Source organism: Siniperca chuatsi, linkage group LG9 (assembly GCF_020085105.1).
Source record: "Siniperca chuatsi isolate FFG_IHB_CAS linkage group LG9, ASM2008510v1, whole genome shotgun sequence".
NCBI classification, from domain to species: Eukaryota; Metazoa; Chordata; class Actinopteri; order Centrarchiformes; family Sinipercidae; genus Siniperca; species Siniperca chuatsi.
The window spans coordinates 10,464,370-10,480,596 of record NC_058050.1 but is presented as its reverse complement, the minus strand read 5'-3'; the positions used below and the strand labels follow the sequence as shown (position 1 = coordinate 10,480,596).

At 41.6% G+C, this 16,227-nt stretch overlaps 1 protein-coding gene across 8 annotated transcripts in view; it reads left to right on the top strand.

The window, feature by feature from the left end:
- erfl1 (Ets2 repressor factor like 1) overlaps positions 1-15,724 on the top strand; it is a 98,560-nt gene extending 82,836 nt beyond the window's left edge. For all 8 annotated transcript variants that reach the window (XM_044208788.1, XM_044208787.1, XM_044208792.1 and 5 more), the window contains 5 exons: positions 6,658-6,731; positions 7,386-7,620; positions 9,370-9,547; positions 11,259-11,388; positions 13,081-15,724. In XM_044208788.1, the coding sequence (XP_044064723.1) occupies positions 6,671-6,731; positions 7,386-7,620; positions 9,370-9,547; positions 11,259-11,388; positions 13,081-13,898 (1,422 nt within the window). In that variant the 5' untranslated portion in view covers positions 6,658-6,670 and the 3' untranslated portion in view covers positions 13,899-15,724. The remainder of the gene's footprint in view (positions 1-6,657; positions 6,732-7,385; positions 7,621-9,369; positions 9,548-11,258; positions 11,389-13,080) is intronic.
- The last annotated feature ends 503 nt before the right edge of the window (positions 15,725-16,227 follow it).

Below are 16,227 nucleotides of genomic sequence, written 5' to 3'. Positions count from 1 at the left end.
ACCAGTATATTACTCTCTGGATTATGCTGTATGATTTGACATGTAAAAGGTAAATCATTCATTATTCATTATGTATGACCTATTGGAAATGTTATTTTATAATTTAGCGAGATTTAGCGAAATCAGAAGAATTATAGGTCTACTGCAGTGATAAAATTTGATTCAGCGTTGACTTTTCTCTTTAACATTTGGATGGACAGGTTCTTTTTCCCTCTTCCTGGCCAACCCACCCCCTCCTCCTCCTCCTCCTCCTCCTCCTCCTCCTCCTCCTCCTTCTTTCCTCTCTCTCTCTCTCCCCTCCTCATTTCTCCTCTGTCCTTCTTTCCATCTCCTCTAACAAACCCATAGCAGAGTCCCTCTGTTCTTCCACCCTGAGGCTGACCAGTGTGTCAGAGCTAACCAGGGAGAGGAACAGAGAGAGAGGCAAGTAGAGAGAAAGGGAGGGAGAGAGAGAGAGAGAGAGAGAGAGAGAGGGTTCAGTTGGGCCTTTTTCAGGGGCAACTGAAAAAAGGAAGATGAGACAGATGTACAGAGCCCGTTTCATCTAGTGGAAAAAGAAAGCGGGAGAGGCCAGACTCTTCATGCTTCTCATATTTTTCTATCTTTTTATATCGTGACCCATCACTCTTTCCTTCTTTAGACAACACTGGAGACATAATGTTGCCTGAATGTCAGGCTGCCCCCCTTCCTTCCTCTACCCCAGTCACTCTGCAGAATTTCAAAACATAGTTGGTACTACAGTATATGCCTCACACTGTTTCATTTTCACTCCCGTCAGTGGCCTACTAACCTTGGCTCCACACGTATACCAGTTCTGCTGTCCTATAGATTACCAGCCTTGTTGCAAACTTGCATCAGTGTGGATCAATCAGTCCTGTTTGGGAGGAAGATGTTATGTTCCAAAATACACATCCATACACTGATCTCTTCCAAACACCTGAAACTCATCAAATTCTGACTCTTAGACTCTTTTGAATTTGAATTATACTCAGTCCATTATTTGTTAATTTTTAACAGGGGGGGGTGACCCAATGGGAGCACCCCCCACACACGTAAGAGGAGAGATGGAGGGTGGAGGAAGGTAGACTATTTTTTGCCCCATTTTTAGGGGCATTTACTAAACTCTGAAATAATGTATAATTATTACATTATATTGTCAAATAAATACTCACTTTGCGGCACAAAGATTTATTTTATTTTAAAAATAACAAGTGAGAACAGCAAAAAAAAAAGTTTATGAGCATTCAAGAAGCATTCAAAGTTTATGGGCAAGCTCTGTTAATTTCTGACCCAGCCTCTGTCATGCTGCTGCCGCACTTTCTCTTTCCCCCGTCTGCTGCTGTGCTCCTTTACACGAGAGAGAGTAAGAGAGACCCGCATCCGCCCGAACCTGCTTCTGTACGGCTACTTTATAATAGGACTGCAGGATTATCATATAGGCCTAGCCTAATTCTTGATATTGTAATTGCGATTATAATTTCGATTTAATAGAGCTGCTATTAGGCTAAATACATATTTTGTGTAGGCCTATTCTTTTACTGGATGTGGACATTAAGCATTTTAATAATGCTTATTTTTCAAAACACACGGTTTAGATGGTATAAACTTTACCTCCAATTATGTAACTGTAGCAGCTGAGCGCGGTACAGTCAGTGCAGGTTAATTTCCTCAGTCACAAAACCTGTCCCACTCCCAGGTTACACCAAACATCGATAGTAAAAACTATATCTGTAGTCTCCCCTAAAATATTTTATTACCAAGGTGGCTTGGTCTGGGGATGTATTTTCAGCAGCACAGATGCTACTGAATGATCATAGAAATATTATAGGAATACTAACAGGCACCAGTGTGTCTCTATGATCCTCTCGCTCTTCCACAACTACACGCTGCTACCTGTCACTTTGATCATGAAGGTGAAACTACCCTAAGGAGTATATTGGCTACAATATAGTATAGAATTGAGTATTTATGGTATATAGTTTAGTGAATATTTTAGATCCAAAACGAAACTGACAGAAGGGCGGGACTGAGAGAAAAAGGCGCAATTACAAATCCATCTGTTACTTCAGCACCACGGACAGCGCCATGGATTTATCAATACACAGCACAGTTAGGCTACTGATATTTCAGAGCCATGGTCGGGGCCATATATTCTAACTTGCACAAACCTCAGTCAGATAAAGAATCAATGAGTCAGGCAGACTAGACTAACATATTCAACTAAACAACCCCTCTGCCCCTGCACTCTCTCTGCTACTTGGGGATGGAGAGAGGGGATGGGAGGGTAACAAGAGGGATGCATTTTGGTCATTTTGCTAACAAGGGGGATCGCATCATACCCTCATCCCCAGCATTCTAGCTTCTTTTAGCTCACTGTTTTGGTGTTGTGGTCCCAACGTTACTGTTTTAGTTCACTCTCACCGCTCTCATCAATGTCCTTTCCAGATGCAGCAGTGTAAAAACCCACTGTACACTACCTTTCTGAGACTTTGTATGGTTGTTTGAAAGTCGCGCAGCAATAACATCCAAAACAGAAGCACCTTTCAGTCTTGACCAGCCTTGACCCAACGTAAGTGTGTGAGTCCTTGCATCTTTGTAGTGTCCTAAAGACACAGAAAAAACTGTCCCTAATACCAGCACACTCTTTCAACTGAATTATCAAAAGCCTCTGACTCATCAACACACCAGAGGGTTTGCAGCAGGAATGAGTGTTTGCTAAAACTAGTGTAGGCCTACATTCCACAACATGTGGATGAGCACAACTGAGGTTTCCTTTGAGCGGTGAAGATGCTATTGTCAAGATGTGACTGTGTACAATAACCCGGTGCCCCTATTGTATGCATTTACCATTGTCACTGGTAACTGTGTGATCCATCATCCACCCTGGCTTTTATAGGTGGCCTTTTGTGGGATAGAGGTCCTTTGTTTGGACTGTTGTGTCTACAGTCGCTCTGTGCAAAATAATGCTCTGTGCATCTGTGTTTTTGTCTGCGCACATTTCTGTACTCGATCAGTACCACAGCATCTTCAGTAAACAAAGTGCATTCTGTTTTTCAGCTCAGTGAGATGTGTGTTAGTGTGTCTATATTGATTCAGTCAATATCTATGGGCTCCATGTCTTATTTTGTGTGCTGCTTCTCACTCTGTGTGTGTGTGTGTGTGTGTGTGTGTGTGTGTGTGCTACCTGAATACCTGTGTATTTGTTGCATATCTGCTTGAGACAGTGTGTGTACTGTGCATGTACAATCCATTACAATCTGTGAGTGTCTGTATCTGACAGTCTGTGCATGCATGCATGTGTGTGTAAGAGTGTGTGCGTACGAGGAACAGTATTCCCTGGGCTGCTAGTTATAATGTTTCTGGGGGTGATGGGGGGAACTTGAAAGCCCTGCGCTGCCCAAATCAAAACTAACAAGGAAATGATGGGGGCTCCTTTATCTCCTCTCTGGCCTGGGGGCCGAGGGAGGCGAGAATGGGAGACTGGGGAGGGAGGGAAGGAGGAGGAGGAGGAGGGAGGGGAGGGAGGGGAGGAGGAAGAGGAGAGGGGCCAGCCTGGCTTCCTCTTTGATTTGTAAAAAATGCATTACCTCCGAAATCAAACGGAAAATTACTGCGCCGAAGCAAAACACACAGAGCAGGAGAGGAAGAGAAAAGGAGATGGGTGGAGTGGGCGGGAGGGATGGAGGGAGGGAGGGGGAGAAGACAGTGGGTAGGTGTGTGTAAATAGATAGGAGGTGGGAAAGAGGAAAGGAGGATTCACCTGTATAGATACGCAGTTGGATGGGAAAGGGGAGGATGGATATAGATATAGGCGGTGCGTAGGTAGTATGAAGAGGTAGCTGGAGAGACACTGACAAATAGGAGCGCACATATATATCATCATCGGAGGAGATGAGCTTATACATGCAGTGGACCACGAGAATGTGGCAAATGAAAGAGCTGATACAGTATTGATGACCTGTAGCCCACAGGGAAGAGGAAACTTATAGATTACTACCTCGAACACAAAGAATATCATATTTTTTAAAGACTCATACCAATCTCTGCTGAGGCCTTCAGTCAGGTGTACAGGTTAGATATCAGCATTTTAAAGGAAGAACATGCATTTTGAAAGACAGCAGTTTCTAATCATGCCTAGGCCAATGTGTTTTTTGGCACACTGCAAAACTAAATTATTTGTTACAGGCCACGTGTAGTTCAGTTTTGTGGAAAAATCCCACATGAAAATGACTTGTAGCTGTTATTTGAACCCTCATGATAACTTTGACTCATTATGGGAAAACAAGTGCAGGCAGAGACACAAGATGGAGAGAGAAAAAGATGAAGAAATGATAACATGAATGATAAGAAAAAAAATATGTGAGTGAGATAGGATGAATGCCAACTCTATATTCGAAGACAGAAGGAGCGACTTGAAAACAAGAAAGATGAAGAGAGGGAGGAGAGAGTGAGAGGGGGCCACAATCCAAAGGCTAGAAGCAGGGTGAGAGCGAGCGAGAGATGGATAACATAGAGAGAGTGGGTCAGAGAGTGAGAGAGAGAGAGAAATGCCTGGAGTTAGCAATAATAATTTATACAAACACACCTTAATAATTCACGTTCCATTTCAACGCTGGAGGGAAAATCCAAAATTCACAGAGCATAATTAAATAGAGGCAGAGAGTGAAGGGAGAGATAGAGAAGCCAGCATTAAAGATACCAGTGTAGCAGCAGGGCATCTCTTCCATCTGAGCTTTGTAAAACAACCCTGATGAAACTGTGATATCAAAACTAGATCCCATCTCATAGTCCCCTCGCTTGTCATGGAAACACCGAAATCTCCTTACCTTCTCCTGTCAGCTGATGTCTATATGCATTTGTTTAGGAGACATTACCATTATTAGCTGTCATTTAATAAGGTAACCTCACTCATACATGCACACATTATTGTTTATGATGTTCAGGTTCAGATCATCTGCTCGCATATAAAAGGAGCATGATGCAGTGTGATGGATTGGAAATCAACAGTTTGTTTAAGGCTTTCATGCACACCTGTAGTGCTTTGCTCAGGGTGCTCGGTTGTGTTTGTAAAAATGGTGCAAAATGAAAAATATCTAAACTAAAATATCTCCGTTATTATAGATTTGAGTCAGTTATTGTTTTAGAAGGAAATCTTAGTCGCTGTTGTCTAATGCAGCTGTATATTTTGCACATTTTGGTCATTTGTGATATCAAACATGGAAGTGTTCACTGGACATCAGTATACTCGTTGACTTACTTTCAAATGGTCACATAATATAACCTGGAGCTGATTTCTGTCTTTTCAAATATTATTTAAAAACTACTTTTATAATTACTAGTGCTGTTCTTAAGTACAATTTTTAGGTTCTTGTACTTTCTTTAAGTATTTCCATTTTATGCTACTTTATACACTCCATTGGCAGTTTATTAGGTACAGCTAGGTAAAACTAATGCAGTCTAATGCAACAACCACAAAATAAATCCTACATTGATGAAGGTTATAATGGCAACTGAGTGTACTTTTACTTTATTACTTTGCAGATCAAGATTTTATATTCAATATAAATAATGACCTTATGAAACATGATGCATTGTTATAAATGAACTACCCAACAGTATATAAAGCAATTAAAATTAGCTTCACCTCGACCATCTGCAACAATAAAATGCTACTTACACATTATTGCATCAATAATAATAAACATAAAATATATAAAATGCATAATGACTTTAAGTACATTTATCTGGTGGTACTTTCGTACTTTTACTTGCAGAGCTACACCAAGTATTTTTACATGGTCGTAATTTTTGCATGTGTCTGATTACTTCTTCCACCACCGACATTTACATATTTTACACTCAGTCATTTCATACCAATGTAGTAGTAGTTGTTTGTGTCAAGAATCCAGCCAACATAAGACTACGCATCAACGGAAGACTAAGCATCATATAATAAGCGAAAAAACAGAAAATGAATTTTATCTTCAAATCTACCTAAATCACATCACAAACAAAGCTTTTCCTCTTTTAGACCATTAAACCTACCAGTTTCTGTAGCTAATGGTAGTGTACCTGAACGTAACTGCACATAGAGGTCTTTGACTTTTTTAAGTTTTTAGTTTAGTTTTTTATTTTAAAAACTCCACCAAGGAATAGCCAAGCCATGTTATATATTAAAAAGTCCCATTTTTAATGTATAATATTGCTCAAATTTAACTTGGTTTTCAAAAGTCTATTTAATTCCTCCTGTTCATAAATGCACTATAGGGATGTCCACCATGTTGCATCAGACAAAGCCTCAGGTGGCCACACAAGATAACATCCATCAAACACTTGATCTCTACCAAAGACATATGAAACATAACCTTGCCATATTTCACATCGATTTAAGGTATGTTTTTGAACTCATATTGCGCCCTTAGACCCTTATGCAATATCTCTGTATTCAACAAAGTTTACATGCTTCAACTTCAACTTCAGCTTACTAAAATAAACCTGCTGGGTAGCTGACTCTGGCTTTAGCAAAAATGTTTCTATGAAATGTTTTTCCTCTGGTTTTAATTTTTTAGAATATTCAAATATAAACGCAAAAGTCAAGTAATCATTGTTTACTGACTTTGTCTTTTCCCTCTATGCCATCTTTTTGTTTTGTTTCAGGTGTTGTGAAGGCATGGACTGTAACTGCGTCAGTGATCTGCTGCTCCCCCCGGTGCCCGCACTCTGGACGCCAGGTCAGTCCCACCATTATGCTCATGCAAGGGGCATCATTTCTTTGTTGCATCAGGTTTGCCTAAAGTCATGTATTTTGTAAAATGAAAATAATCATGCATGTGCAGATATCTTTAAACATATCTCTAAATCTAGACCCAGGTCACGTGTGTAAATTGAGTGTAACCAGAAAGCCAAAACAAGCAAATTCAGTTATGATAAAACATAACCATCATTATCAAAATCACAGTGATACATGTTAAAATCCATCTCCAAATCAACCACACACACGCACATTGGTAAACAAATTCAGTCTCTGGTAGTAATTGGTTGTATGTCTAATGTTTTTACAAGGCTAGTTAGTCCAGATTCACTTTAGGATGAGTCAAAAAGCTGCTTAACTCATACTGCACACAGTCGGCTTTTAGAATTCAGGCCCGAGCAGCATCAATCAGATTTCTCCCAGCTAGCTGTCATCATCCCACTGACCAATCTGTTGAGGCTAGAGGGCATTAACGCAGACTAACATTGCTCAAGGCTCGTGCTGTGATATTAAACACATCATCCCTCACCTCCATCACTCATTAGTCATTCAGACAGCGATCCCCCCGGCAAGCAGTGGGACAAATGACAGGCCCTAACCTCATCCTCTTCTCTTTCCTGCTCCCTCTGTCCAGGGTTCGCCTTCCCAGACTGGGCCTACAAGCCTGAGTCGAGCCCCGGGTCCAGACAGATCCAGCTGTGGCACTTCATCCTGGAGCTGTTGCAGAAGGAGGAGTATCAGGGGGTGATCGCCTGGCAGGGGGACTACGGAGAGTTTGTCATCAAGGATCCAGATGAGGTAGCTCGGCTGTGGGGGATAAGGAAATGCAAACCTCACATGAACTATGACAAGCTGAGCAGGGCACTAAGGTATGTGTTTGTACAAGATGTGTTGAATGTCAAGCACTAACACTGTTGGTATCAGATAAATCAAGATGTTTATCACACCACAGTTTACATAAATTGTTTACTCTTGCTGGACTGAATCCTCACTTACGTCTCTCTTTTTCATGTTGGTTTAATGGAAAGATAAAGGTGGGGCTTTTCTTGGGGAACGTCAATACCCTCAATTTCTCCTTATCTGTGGACATCCTAATGGAAAGTTCACCACTGAGCTGCCAAATAAAAAATTCAATAGGGATTTCAAAATTAAACCCCAGTCTGAAATTGCTTGAACTTCTTCAGAGTGGAGGACAGGGAAACTGCTTGGCACCAAACTTGCCGAAGGTGATTAAAACAATACTATTCACACTCCATACCTTCAGCAGTTTACACCCCCAACCGCACACACAGTTTTCTTATGCAAATACACACTACCCCACCCCCCGCCCTCTGCTTTCCTTTGGCCTTTTGTTAATGGGGGCTGTCGTCAGAGTCTAATTGTTATGAATTGGCTGGGGCCACAATTAGCCTTCTTAATTAGCCTTACTTAATTGCTCAATTAAGGGCCACGGCACAATTGCCACGCAAAGCAAAACACGCACACATCATTGCACTGGGCGCAGCCAGTGTGGATACATGCTGAGACTTACATGCTGCTGTGTTTGTTGATATAGTGCATCTGCATAATGAGGCGTTGCTCACCAGTATTTAATGCTGAGGTTGTCTCATGCATTCTGTATTTGGTGCATTTACTGTGGTCACTTTAAAACAAAGAAATCTAAGTGCTCAAACAAATGGCATCTGAGATTTAAACTTCTATCTCGCGATAACACATCTGCAGGTTTTTCAATTTGCAGCATCCCACTCTCCCCCACACTCTCCCCCACCTGAGCTCTCCTTTACCTGAGCCAGATGGCTGCATGTTTTGCCTTTACTGCTGATCAACCTGACATCCTGGCAGACTGTACATTGTGACACCTCAGTGGGTGGCACAGGAAACTGGCATGACGGCGGCTCGACATGCCCAGCGGGAGACGCCTGAGGTCGTTACCATGGAGACTTCTCTTGTTGTCCCACCTCTTTGTATGTGCTATGCTGTTGGAAACAGTGACAGTTTCTCAGTGTCATTTACATTTATCACCTAGGCTGGATACCATGTTTCAGAGTCCAAACTGCTTCTGATGATTCAAATTAAATACCACATCCATCCTACAATTTAGTGAATTATCTTCACTTTAACAGTGACTTAGTAGAAATGCACTTGGTTTCTCATTATATATATATATATATATATATATTAGAATCTAATACCTATATTATTTCTTGAATTGATAAATAGTCTTGTGCATGATGAAAGGAACATTTTGTTTTGTTTTTGTTAGTGTTTGTTTAGTGTAATGTTCACTGTATTTTAAGGGGCCTCTGGATTCAGCTTTCTGACTTTTTGTCTGTTAATAGCTGAATAAAATCTCCCTATAAAGAACCATATTGTATTGAATCAAGGCAGTCAGACATGAATTGATTTGAGGAAGGAGGATTTGAATAAAAACAGTGGGAAATAAGCATAGCTCTCACCCTACAGCGCTGAAGTTGTTTACTTTTTTGTTTTTCTGTTAGTGATGAAACACAAAACCTTGATGTGAGCATTATATTAATCCTTCCACCTTTTCCTTTTTCCTTTATCCTCTCGCCCCTCACTCCATCCCTCCTTCGATATCCTCTCCTCCTCCTTTGCAGGTATTACTACAACAAGCGCATTTTGCACAAAACCAAAGGGAAGCGTTTCACCTACAAGTTTAACTTCAGTAAGGTGGTGTTGGTGAACTACCCCATCCTGGACATGGCCAACTCTCCCTTCTTTCTGGCCCAGAACCACTTCAATGGGGGCTCCACCACACCAGACTGCAGCCCAGAGGTATGAAGGGTGGGATGGAGGGACTGGGAGAGGGTGGGATTGTTAGAGGGATATATTATGTTATATTATGTAAGATAATTATGCAAGTGTCAATCATATAAAAAAATTAACAGAAATTTACAGTCTGACACATCTGAGAAATGAGTCATACAGAGTGAAATCTAAATTATAATCATATTCAACTCCTTGATTCTACAGTGTGTCTCTATAGCACGTAATAAAATGCTATTTAAATACACAGGGAATTTAAAAAAGAGAAAACTGTAACAAATGAAAAAGAAGGAGAAATAGCGAGACACAGTAATATGCTCCTTAATTTTTTATTTATAGTGATTTAATTCAGGTAACTGAAATCCATTTTACTCTTGTGATTTTGCCGTTCTCCCAGGCCCCTGCTGTGCATTCGCTTTTTACAAGAGAATGGGTTGTATTCATCGTGTCTATCTTTTATTCACCCACTAATGGTGATCGTAATAGAATACTTATTGTTTGCCCTAAGAGATTGTAAAATTTGTTTGAGATAAATTGTATCAGAACACAGCAAGAGGGAAGCATGAACAAAAATGTCCTAATTAAAAATAATGTTATGACTTTATTTGTGGGTCTATTAAAGTGATAAGATATTTAGAGAAAATAAAACAATGAACAAATCAATTTAAATGTTTTAAATTCTAAACTATATTATGCATATAGCCACACAAATTGTTGAAGAAGACTATATTTTCTAACTTGGATGTGAGTGCCAGTGTGCAGATAATTTTATTTTAAACAACTAATGTCCTAGAAAGTGCACGTAACTTGAAAGTACAGTAAGAGAGAATCATCCATCATTTGTCTGTGCTATCCTTAAGATGGGATAAGGAGACAGAGACTCTGAAGGAGACAGTGGAGGGGGACGGTTTTAACTTGTCCTTAAAACAAAAGAAGACATTATCCCCTCCTTCTCTCATCCCTGTCTCCAATGGCGTATCCATCTGTCATCGATTGAAAATGAAAGAAATAGAAAGCAAAGGGGTCGCGTCAGATCAGATCAATGGCGGGTCATTAATGCGGTTTGTTAAGCAACGCAGATCTCGCAGCTTGGGAGTACAGTCTCGCCTTTCAAACTTGGGGCTGCGAGGTGACAGATACTATTGATCCAAAGTCCTGCTAGGGAAAAAAAAAATCCCCCCTTTGTCCCCTTGATTCCTGAGATTCAACTGTTCCATTTATTTTACCTTGCCTCCTTCTCCTTCACATATTTTACACAGAAAAAATACACGCACACACCGACAGACACACACCGCTGCCCTACATCCTGAATGGATGTCATTCTCTCAGATCCTATTCGTCCTGCATCCCTTCACACAAACTGGCCCACAATCCCTCTCTGTCCTCGTCATTTATCCTTTGTGCCCACAATCTTAATCGCTGGTCTCCATTTGACTCTGTACTCTTCCTGCTTTTGAGTCTCTGAGCCTCTGCGTACTCCTACCTCCCTTTTTACCCCGAGTCCCATGGCACCCCTTTTTATCCTGTCCTTGCTGCGACTCTGTCACTGTTTGCATCACATGCTGCAAGGTGCTGCCGTCAACATATGACTTTACCCTGCACAACGCAGCAGTGCCATAATGGGGGACTTGTAGCAATTTGTGTGCTTTATTTGGGAAGTACACAAGCTAATTTTAATCTATTTCCACTCTCTTTTTTTCTCCCCCTCTTTGTCGCTCAGGCCATACAGTCCCTGTTTCCTCGTTTGCCAGACTCTGGTAGGGGAACGTCCCTGTTTGATCGAGGGACCACAGCACCAGGGCCCGAAGGAGACAAGCTGAGACTGGACACATTCCCCTTCCTCAGTTCAGGTGAGCTAATAGAAGAAGAAAAGTTTTGTGCCAGTGCAAAAATAGGAATCTTTCAGTATCCCAGAGACAAAGCCTTCTTCATGAGGAAAAAGACAGCTTGTACAGAGGGTGTATAAGGGGGAAAAGGCAGTGTATACACAGAAAACAGACCTGCTTAAACAAGGAGGAAGAGGAGATGGTAGAGGGAAAGAGGAGAGCAGGGAGGGGAATGAGGATATGAGGAGGCATGAACATTTATTGTTAAAGGAAATAAGAGAGATGGCTGTCCCATCACAGCCTGCAGTGAGGCTGTGCTTCAGGTGAGAGAGGCCAGGTTAGCTTGTGAATTATGCATATCAGCAGTGGTAAGAAACAAGTTGAAAGCTGGAGAAATCATCCATCTTTTCAGCATGATTGCTCGCATTTGTCCTCTTCTTTCTCTGCATGTGAGTGTCAACGAACGCAGCGTGGATTTGTGTATGTTTGCTTGGTTGACAGTAAACGTGCGTTAATGCATCTGCCTTTGTTTGTATTTCTGCACACTCTATGCGTGCATCAGAATGTGTACGAATGTCAGAGAGCAGAGAGGTAGTGTGTAAACAGATGTACTCACACACACATGCACTCCTCATCACACAACCTGCCCCCCTCCCTCCCCACTCTGTTTGTCCTCAGGTCCTATTCCCCCCTTCTTCCCTTCTCACCCTCCTCTCCCTCCCATGTGTCCCCGCTGTCCTAATCCCTTCCCAGGCAGGAAGGCCCTAATTGAGGGTGCAGGCTTCAGTTTGTGGCCTGTGGGCGCCCATTACTGTGTTTTCATAAGCAAGTGAGGCCTGCCTGACTGATTCAATATTCATGTGTCTGCCAGCTACTCCTGGCCCAGCACGCAGAGACTTCACCACTGTCAAATTAGCCCTGCATAGTAAATAACAGAGTGAAAGAGAGAGAGAGAGAAAGAGAGTGAGGAAGACTGAGAGGGTGCAGCAGAGAGTTGGTTGTCAGTTGGAAGGAAGTACAGTAGGTTGAGAGGCAATGCTTTTGTTTGTTCATTAAAATTGAATTCCAGCATCACCGCAAATCTACCCCCTTTTCCTTTTATCAAGTGATGTTTACAAGGAACTGAATTCAAATACGGTGAAATATTTTATTTGCTACAGCTTTTTAGTTTAATCTGAAATGATACGGTGACTTGTCAAAACATTGAGGGGGGACAAGAGATCGACAGTTTGCAAGTTTCCTTTCTGTCAGTCACTTAACCTCTGGAAGTACACAGACTAGGGTGTATTCTTTATTATTTCTCAGCTAGATGTTTCAACAAGGTGACTGTCACCACTGTGATGATGTGCAGTCAAAACAGAGGCAGCATGTCTGCAAATATTTCCCTTTTAACATACAGATATAATAAGCCATTGGAAGATGTAAACTCTGCTTGATTAGTTGTTAATTTTTTTTTTTCACTGCAGTGTAGAATCTTTGTGTTCACATCTGGTTTTCAGCAGCGTGAAGTGGGTGTACTACACAGTGCTGGCATGCATAAATGAACCATCAGGTTTTTTGTTGAAAGCAACCGTGCCAGAATTGGCCCCTGTGGCTTCTGATTAGAATTGCTAATACCGTTGAGCATAATTAGTGAGCATTCTTGGATGTTGTATGTCAAGAAACCTTTGGCCCTTCTGAGAGCTAACCTCCATCTCTGGATTTTTTCTATCCTAGGTACCCCGTGCTACTCTAAACCCCCGTCCCTGCTGGGCCCGTACCCACGCAACCCACCCTTTGACTACCCCTGGGGCTTCAACCCCTACCTCCCAGGGGCCTTCTCTCTCAATAACTGCCCCAAAGTGCCCCCTGGCTCCCTCTACCCCTCCCAGTTCTACCCCAACCCTTTGCAGAGCAGCCTTTCCCAGCTGCCTCACCCCTTCTCCTCCTTGCTCCCCCCAGGGGAGGCAGGTGGGGGTGAGAGGGGAGCAACGGGGCAAACTGGAGGGACAAACGGCACGGCGGGTGGTCAGCCAGTGAGACTCTTCCTGCCACCCTACCCGGGGAGCCTGTCAATGGGTCGGACGGACATTGGCAACGGGGCATCATTGGGGGAAAGGGAAAGGGTGGAGTCCAATCCTCCAGGCACGGGGTTGAGTCTGGGGCTAGGAGCGGTCGCCCTGGGAGCCGGGACTGGTACAGGCCAGCAGAGCCCCACGGAGAGGAGAGGAGGGGTGAAGCAGGACCCGGAGTCAGACTCAGACCTGGAGATCACAGATTTGAGCGACTGCAGCTCGGAGAATGAAAACGAGCATGATTTCAGCATTGGGAAAGAATCCAGCCTGGTGAACCGATCACAGATAGTGCTGGATGGAAAGAAAGGGAGCGGGCTGCCACCCATCTCCTCTCTCCCCCCGCCAGCATCCCCACATCCTCTGAAGAGCCTGATGCCCATCACTCCTCCACCCCCGTCCCTGCCTCCGTCGCTTTCCCCTTCCATGGCTCTGCATGAAAGACACAGGGAGACAGAGACTCTCAAAATGATACACAGCTAATACATTCTCTCCTGCGTCCACCATCTTGCCACTCTGTGCTCTGATAACTCTCTTCTTCTCTCCTTTCTTTTCTCGGAGACACTTTTCTGCTTTCAATTGTCAACTCCCCAATCACTCTTGATAGATACTTTTTCCAGGAAAGGCAGTTATGTTCTTTACTTCTAAAATTACTGTTTCCCTGTTTGCTGTGTAAGTTTTTAACTTGCCTACAGTCCATTACACTACCGACTTGTCCGTCTTAGAATATATGGGGCGTACGGTTTTTAGGGGTATCGGCTGTCTGTATCAGCATCTTGTCCTTTCTGTTTTGATCTCTCACACCAAATGATCGCTCCGTGATTTGTACACTTGTTTTAAGCGTTGCCAACAGTACAATTTGCTGTCTGCAGCCGAGCTATGATAGAAGGCAGTGAGGTGGTAAATTACAACACAGCAAATGCCTGCCTTGACAAACATTAACAAACAACATCCCCATACTAACAGAACAGAACAACAAATAATGCTCAGATCGATCCAATTTTACAGATTTGTCCTGTAATTCTTGAGATTTGGACTATATATAATCACTATGACTTTTGAGACATAGTCAAATACTGCCACCTTGTGGTCCTTTCAGTCAACGTCTCCTTCAATGAAATCATCTCATCTCCGTAATCCTGTGAGTAAAATTGTTGCCCCTAAGTTTATTTTGCACTTACTTTTATATGATATTGTTTCTTGCAGGTTTAATTTAAATGTTAAAATCCATATTTCTAATAGTGTTAACTGTGATAGTCTGTGGATATTTATTTTGTCCTGTGGTTCAAGTATTTCCTGCACATTTTCTAAAAGGAAAGAAAAAGAGAGCAGAGGGAGCTGGACCAATATAGAAATTTGTATGAATATTTCTGTGTATATATTTTATTATGGTGTACATTACATTTAATTATTATTCACTATGATAAGATTTAGCTGTATTGTTGTGATTTAATTCAGTATTTAACATGTTGGAAAAATTATAAGCTTAGGTGTATCAAAGTTTAAATTATTAATGGCAGAAAATCTGCACTCTGAAGATGTTTTTCTATGATGAGGACAGAGTTCACACTGGGAATTGTCTCTGATTTTCTTAACCCCAATTAATTGTGCCCTTTGGTCATTTTTGCCAGATGCCCAACGTACAAACCCTTTGGGTTCAAAAATATGCCGGTAGACTTATTTTTATAGTTAGCATTCACCCAGTGTAACTGTACTGTAATTAGTCCAATGTGAATAATATTGGTCTTTGCATTTTATTTTTTAAATCCTCCCCCCAAAATCTGTTTTGATTATTTTTCAATCAGTGCTTTTTGTCCATGCCAGCAGCAGGGCAATTGGGTTTTCTTGAGGACATTAAACAGTGGGGGGAAAAATATTCAAAAACTGTTTATCTTTGCTCTACCCAGATCTAATGAAAAAACATCCTTTCTCCAGCCCAGTTTCTCAGCACAGAGTGAACACTAAACCATATTGTACAGCTTCATATCCTTTATAGCCTATGGTTTGTCAAACAGTGGCGGTATACGATTAGTTGTGAAAGCTCTATTGTAAAGTTAATGTAAAGCTCTATGTTTGTTGAGTTGCTACAGGAAAGGCCTCCAGTCACCTCCATGTGGAGTACACTAAGTAACAGCTGTAAATACTGTTTCCTTTGTGTGTGTATGTGTGTGTACACATCCAAAAATGACAATGCTGTGGTTTTACCTGTCATCTCTCTTTGTTTTACTGTAAAGAGGAAAAATGGAAAGTGCAAAAAAGAAGAAAAAGATTAATATCTTCAAAAGCAATAAACAATATTCTGGATAGTGGACTGTTGTTGACTGAGTTTGTTGAATGGATTCATTGTGTGACATCGAGCAACGAAAGATAGCTGTTCCGTCAAATTTCTCTCATAATGTTTGAAATTCATTGCAGGTTGTCCATCGCCTAGTTATTTATGCCAATGAACAAACCTTAATAAAACAGAGGCATGTTCCTTTGGACACCACAGTACATTTAAATATTTGGAATTAAACTACATTTTCCTACCTGATCATGTTATATTTCCTGTAGTTAGTAAATTATAATATAAACAATTCAGATGTTACTAAAAAAAACAAATTACACTGCACTGATACAAAATAATGACATACTTCTTTTGCATTCCTGCAAATATGTGATTCAAGAATGTCATAAAATAATTTGCGCTATCTTATGGTAGAGAGCTACATTGTGAAGAAATTAAGAATTCAAATTGAGAAGTATGATTTCATCATAGCAAACGGATACAGATTTCTGTTAAAACAGCCCATATTTTGTCCTCACTTAATTA